This window comes from Ursus americanus, chromosome 11, assembly GCF_024610735.1.
Source record: "Ursus americanus isolate L20-20 chromosome 11, mUrsAme1.1.p, whole genome shotgun sequence".
NCBI classification, from domain to species: Eukaryota; Metazoa; Chordata; class Mammalia; order Carnivora; family Ursidae; genus Ursus; species Ursus americanus.
The window spans coordinates 30,180,083-30,187,308 of record NC_142137.1 but is presented as its reverse complement, the minus strand read 5'-3'; the positions used below and the strand labels follow the sequence as shown (position 1 = coordinate 30,187,308).

General features: G+C 48.1%; 1 protein-coding gene across 1 annotated transcript; it reads right to left on the bottom strand.

Annotated features, from left to right (window-relative positions):
• Window positions 1–616: 616 nt before the first annotated feature.
• Window positions 617–6,726, bottom strand: MARCKS (myristoylated alanine rich protein kinase C substrate). The gene is made up of 2 exons (XM_045798505.2): window positions 6,195–6,726; window positions 617–4,371 (listed from the first exon to the last, which is right to left on the bottom strand). Exons 1-2 carry the CDS (start codon window positions 6,294–6,296, stop codon window positions 3,469–3,471), a joined length of 1,005 nt encoding a protein of 334 aa, XP_045654461.2. The 5' UTR covers window positions 6,297–6,726; the 3' UTR covers window positions 617–3,468.
• Window positions 6,727–7,226: the final 500 nt, after the last annotated feature.

Genomic DNA, 7,226 nt, shown 5'->3' with positions numbered 1-7,226 from the left:
ACCATTTTTAAAATTGCAACGTTGGATGTAATTTAAAGGAGTGCTGGAACTTAATCCCAGCAAGGACTGGAATATTTAAAGATTGAAAGCATTTTAAAATTCATATTTGCTACACCCTGTTTTAAGCACTTTCATATAGCTGGGAAGTAGAAAGGGGAAAAAAATGCTCAATATTGCACAGTGAATGATTAAAGGAAAAATAAAAGCTAATAGCCCTGTTACTGAACCAATTTTTTAATTTTCAAAGCAAACTTACCTATGTTAAACTACATCCCCTTTCCAAAGTATATGAATGCAAAAAGCACCCTTTCCCCAAATTTTTAATTGCAAAATTTTATTGTTTATATACATGAAAGGAAAATGTAGATACACTGAATTGTTTCTCAAACATATCATCAAGACCTATCATTAAAATGTTTAGTTTTGACTTGTTAACATAGAACTCACCTTCAATGGATATAATTATATATCCTAAGTATAATGTCAAGCATACCTTCCAAATACCTTAAACCGAGTAATAGTTATACTTACCATCAACGCTTAAGATTTTAAGTTTTTCTCTAAAATTTGCATTTTAAAATTAAATTTGTAAAAAATCCTATTTTAGCAAGCTTGATTATATCAACTGGTAAAACTTTATTTTACAAGCAATAGGAATTGAATCAAATGATAATTATAATCCAGAGGAAGTATTTTATAACCATAGCAAATGCCATTATACATACTGCCAATACAGATTTAATAGACAATACTGAACTGTACAAGAGTTATTTATTTTTCCTTAATCTCAAAGCTATTGTTAGTAATACAAAAAGCCGTATTAACATTTTTCCATTAGAAAACAATGTGATGTACAAAACTTTGGATGAAAAGATATATGTCAAATTTCATTTGATCACTTGGTAGAAAATCCACCACTCCGTCAATACCACCCAAAGTGTTTTAGGCAATTAAAATCAAAATAATGCATCTTAATTCCAGCTGTTAAAAAAACAAGCCTAGCAATATAGTTGGCTACACAGTATTTTTGACTACTCATGAGTTAATTTTTAAAATCCATTTTTTTGAGTCCTCCCACACAGTAGGCCCTATACTTGGCCAAGCAGGTATTTGAGAAAAAGTTGGTAAGGTAGGAAATACTCCATAAAGCAGTCCTTTGGTTACCAGATTTGACTTTTAACTTTCAAACATCCTTCAAGATCAACACACCCCAACTAAAAGTACATACTTTTCCAAATGCTATTTTTATTAGTGGGGAGGGTATTTGGTAAGGAAAGGGCATGAACTATTATTTATGATCCATTATTCCACTTAATAGCACATGTCGAAAGCTAATTTACTTCTCTAAGGAGTTTAGATTTGGTGCTCAGTTGTTACAAATGTGGTTCACTGTGAACCCTACAAGGCATACTGCTCAAAACCGGCAAAGCAGGTGTACAATAAACTATTTTCCTTTGCATTTAATGAAGTAATGGTATTTGATACACACTTTTATCTTCAAATTCAATTCAGTTTAGGATCCAGTGAAGAAAAAAATAAATCCCGTTACGGGGTGGTAAGAGCAAAGGTGAAACTAGTAAGGATTATTACTATATAAGGAAGTATTATTCTCTATCTTTTTGAGTAACAAGATACTAACACACTACTTTCATTTAAAAAAACTGCTTGCAACTATTGAATTGAGGCAAGTACTAAAGGCCCATAAACTGACAATGTTGCCCATTTGTCACCATTACTTCTTTACATAAGCCTGTTTTCCTAAGGTATAACACATAACCTAAGCAACATTTGGAAATTAGCCAAGCACTAAGCAATTACAATGGCAGGTAACACACCATCAGTTTTTGAAACACATTTGGCCACATTTGTGGCTCATCTGCAGTTTGGATTAAATACTCTCAGTTTCTGGACCTGCATGACAAAAAACTGTATTTTTATGAAATTTCGCGTGACATTTAAATAGTCTTCGGGTCATATCACTTTTGTATCAGATGATCCATTCTGACATGCTATAACTACGATAAAAATAACTGTTGAATTTTTAAATGAAAACTCAATGTCAATGCAGGTAAATGGTAATAGACATGGAATGTTTGAAAGATCTTCCTGTATGTAATCTGACACTGCTGATTATGAATTTCAGAGTTTGGAAACTTCAGATTAAAAACCACAAGAAAATTTACTCTTGATGGCATGCAAGATGTTCCTCAAAATTACCCTTATGACCTAGAGGTCTCAGTATTTTATCAGAACATAAATAAACACAACAAATTTGTACATTTTATTCACATTTATTTTTCGCTTTTAGTGTGCTCACAGAAAATTAGAACACCTTAAGCAGGAGTTTAATAGCAATTTTTGTAAGCAAAGTTACATTCCATCTCTAAGTCAAATTGGTCAAAGCTTCTCCAGTATTTACAAAACATGATAGACAAGATGCTACACAAAACCATTGCATCTGAAGATTTTTTTCCTTTATTTTCAAAGACGACTGGAAAAGAAAGCATTGTCTGCTGTAATCAAAAACATACCACAGTATAAACAGTAACCATTCCACTTATCACAGCTTGGTTGAGTTTAAAATTTGTGTTTAAAAGGTCCAAGATGACTGCAGTTTTACAAAAATGGGCAGGGTGGAAAGTTGCAAACTTCATGTGCTTCTGGATATCAAGATTTGTTTTTATACAATAGTCACAGTTAAAAACACCCTGCTGGTAATACATAATTACACTTTATTAAGGTCATAAACCAGCAATAAACAATAAAGCCTATACAACTTGTAGTTCTACTTAATCACTGACTGGTACAGCTAACATGAGATAAGTGAAAAGTTCCTATGGTTTAAATGAACTCCTAAGACTATGACTTTTTTTAAAATCTGGGTATTGGTGTTTTTTTTTTTCCTTCTTAGTCAAGACTTGTAGTGTTGTAAACCTGCCTCACGAAATACATCGTAATAACTTTTCTTTAAAAAAAAAAAAAGACTAAGCCTTTACACCATCATTTCTAGTGGTACATTATTCTTGGCAATGTTACGCACCACTTCCATTACCCCATCGTGGCCCCTATCACTTCATTTGATATCCCTTTTGACCCACCCATCTCCTTCATATATGGGCATGTCCATAGATTGACAAAGAAAGTTTACATTTTTGAATAAAGATGCAAAGTATGCAAAAAACATTAATACTGATGCAAAAAATAAAAACAAAAGAGAAACAAGGCAGAGGAAGGTGTTTAAGCTCTCCTCGACCTGTTGGAATGGTGGTAACAGAATGATTTGAGATGGGATCTGTGGGGAAGGAGGGGGAACAAAATTTGCTGCTTAAAAAAAAGTAAAATAAAAAAAGACATCTTTAAAATCAATCCCTGGTTGTAGACAAGTTCTCCAAAACCAGTACCTGGCACCACTCCAACAAACAAACGGGGGGAGAAAAGTTCTTCGATTATCTCAAAACTCGGGCCCTTTTACTCGGCCGCCTCCGCTGGGGGGGCTTCCGGACTGCACTCGGGCTGGGCCTCCTGTGACGGGGCTGCGCAGGCTGACGAGGCTGACGCGGCCGCCGCCTCCTCCGCGGGCGCCGCCTCCTGCTCCGGGGGCGCACCGGGCCCGGCGGCTGAAGGCGCCTCGCAGGCAGCGGCGCTGGCCCCGGCCTCCTCGGCCTTCTCCTCCGCCTTGCTGGTCTCCTCGGGGGCCTTGGCCTCCTCGCTGACGGGCGGCTTCTCGGGCGCGATGGCGGCCTCCTCGGGCTTGGTCTCCTGCGGGTCGCCGCCCGCCGCCCCCTCCTCACCCGCCGCGGCTTCCTCGCCCGGCGCCGCCGCCTGCTCCCCGGAGGCCGCGCCCGCCTCTGCGGCGGCTGGAGCGGCGCCCCCGGCGGCCTCGTCCTTGCCGCCTTCGGCGGAGGCGCCGGCTGCGCCCTCGGCCTCCCCGCCCTCTCCCGCTTCCTTCTTGTTCTTCTTGAAGGAGAAGCCGCTCAGCTTGAAAGACTTCTTGAAGGAAAAGCGCTTCTTTTTTTTTTTCGGGGTCTCGTTGCTGGGCGAGGGCGTGGCCCCGTCCTCGGCCTTGGGCGAAGACGTCGAGGAGGCGGCCGACGCGGCCTCCCCCTCCGCGGCCGAGGGCGAGCCTGGCTCGGCCGCCTCGCCCTCCGCGGGGGCCTCCTTCTCCACGGGGCTGGCTCCGGCTTCGGGGGCGGCGGCGGCGGCCGGCTCCTCCTTCTCGGCCGCGGCGGGCGACGCCGCCCCGCTCCCGGCGGCCGCGGGTTCCTCCTTGTCGGCTGCCGGGGCGCTGCCGTTGGCCTGCAGCTCCTCCTTGGCGCCCGGCTCGGCAGCCGCGGGAGAGGCGTCGCCGTTTACCTTCACGTGGCCATTTTCCTGCGGGGCAGAGAAGGCGGAGTGTCACTGAGGCGGCCCGGGCGCCGCCATCGCCGCCCCCACCCCTGGGCCGGGAAGGGCCAGTTTCCCCCCCCCCCCGGGCCCCTCTGGCTGTGGAGTCCCTCCATCCCCTTATGGGGGAGGCGGGGGGGGGCCTGCCTGGACAAGGGCTCTCCGAGGAAACGAGGCAGTGCCGTTGGGGGCGCCCTAAAGACCCAGCAGTAGCCTCGGCCACTCAACAAATGCCCCACAGATTTAAAAGTGCTGAGCCCCAGACGTGAAAAGCAAAGGATAACCCGTCCCGGCCTTCGCCTCACGGGCGTTGCAAAAAAAGCCACGTAACACACGATACACCAAACGCCCTTTGGGAGAAGGCACAGAGCCAGACCCGGTACACATCCCTCTTTTCCCTAAACACTGAGAGACTCTTCAAAACACCGAGAACTCCCAGGGGCATCACAGCGCTCCAGCCAGAAGCGCCTGGGCTGCGCGCGCAAAGACCCTACGCCCCCTCGGACTTGGGGTCGCCAGGGGGCGCTGCGCCTCCACCGCGCGGAGCTGGGCGCGGGCGGGCCAGCGGGCGGGCGCGGAGGGGCGGGGCCCCGGGGCCACCCCGCCCTGCCCAGCCCGGCCCTGCCCGCCGGCCGAGGCGCCCCCGAGCCCGGATCGCGCAGCCGAGAGTCCACAAACAAAGCTCAGGTGGCTTCCCGGCGTCCTGGTCCGAATAAAACCAACAAGGCAGGGGGAAACCCATTATTTCTGAGGTCTTGCCTGGGCTTCCACGCCCACCTTCGCCTGCGATTCTGTGAAGCTGGGGCGCGCCACGGCGGCTCATTTTGCATTTTTAACGGGTTCAGAGCCTCTTGGCAGAGCTCGCCTTCCCCATTAGGTTGGAGTAGGCGAAGCTACACGGCCTCTACTCTAGGAAAAGAGGCGTGGTGGGTGCCCAGTGTTTGCGAAGCAGCCACCCATGGCCGACCTCTCGCGCCCACCCAACCGTGGCCATCTGCCTGGGTCCGGGCAGCTCCGGGGTGGCCCCCCGCCGTGGTCCAGGCGCCGCCACGCACACGAGCAATCTCGACCGAAACACACGAACTGCCTCCTCTTAACCATCTGGGCAGGTTCTCTTCAAGGACCCACCGAGTCTTCCCACCCCAGGGATACCTTTTAAAAGTCGGATGGGTGTGTAATTCCACAGACAGCTGACGAATAAAGATATAGAACAGTGGGAAAGCCCCACGGAAAGATACTGAAACCCTTCTACCAGCTCCAGCCAGCCAGCTACCTTTCCAAGAACCCAGGGCATGCCGCTTCAGCATACAATAAGACAGCCTTTCCCTCCTTGCCTTTCTCCACCACCATTCCCATTCTCCCCCGTCCTGCCCCCCCAACACACCAGTTCAGAAATGTTGAAAGCGACCCAATCTCGACAACAAACACGAGAGCCACCCAAACACCTTTGTGCCCACCCAACACAAATGCAACCTGACTGGGGGGAGGGGGGTTAGCACCTAGCTAGTCACGTTCTGCCAAGCTCCAAACACGCCATTTTAGACGATTTATCACTTCTTTCCTCGCGTCTACACAAGAATTTGCCAGGATTCTCCGGGAACCGCTCCTTTGGGGTGGAGGAGAGACCCCCCCCAACCTCCTATGAGAAATTGACAATTTAAGCTATCCCTTTCCATTCAACTTTCAGACTGGAACCTGGCCACGCTCCTCTCTCCGCCGAATGCGCCTCGGGCGCGACCGGGAGGGGAGGAGAAGGGTCGGGACTAGAGAAAGACACCAAAGAAATGACCAGAAACATAGGTAGAATTTACCTGCCCATTCGCTTTGGAAGGCGACGAGGCCACAGCCGCCTCCCCGGGCCTCTCCGCGGTGGCTTCTCCCTTCGCAGCGGTCTTGGAGAACTGGGCACCCATGCTGGCTTCTTCAACAAAGAAACTCAACAGATCCAAGGGGGGGAACAAAGAGCCTCCGGTTGGTGTAACGACGGGGCGAGCGGCAGCAGCAGCGGCGGCGGCAGCAGCGGCGGCGGCGGCAGCACACACACCGGAGGGAGGGGGGAGTGGGGGTGGTGAAGAGGACAGAACAGAACCGATTAAATACACTCCGGATAAAAAATTTTAAGTCGAAGAGATAAAAAAGCAGCAGCGCAGGAGGGAGGGAAAAAGGGAGTAGAAGTCGAGCACAAAAAAGGGAGCCCAAGTGTAGTTTAAAAAAAAAAAGAAGTAATAAAAAAATCCCAGATTTGTAGCCGCACTGTAGACAAGAGGAAAATGGAGAAATCTCCCTGGTTGCTAATAAGATGCGGGGTCCAACGCCCAAGTGCACAGATGAATGGGCTCGCGGGCGCTGACGCGGCCCCCGCGCGCGCCGGCCAATCCGCGCACCGCACACAAAGCAGGGGGCGGAGCCTGCGCGCCCGGCGAACAATGGAGCCGCGCTTTGCAAATGGTTTGAAAATCAGCCTCAGACCGAGAATTAATGTCCTCCAAATAAATAAATCAATTAAAAAATACATGCCTCTCGCCTCCCTCTGCTTGAAAATAATAATGCATCACTTGATTGGCTTGCTTTGTTTGGAATTAATTAACGCGGGAGGGGGGGTACTTGTGGATGGGGGCGGAGAAAGCGTTAACTTGACTCGCTTTGACTCTTGTCGGTCTATATCCGTGTCTGTCTCTCCACTCGCTCCCCTCCCCCATCTTCCCTGTGTGTTTATGTGTATATGTGTGTGTATGCGAGTGTTAAAGACAATGGTTGGGATTTGTGTGCATGTTTTCTTTCTCCGTGTTCCATATTGGTTTCACAGATACTGCACAAGGTTTGTTTTTTTAACGGTTGCAAAT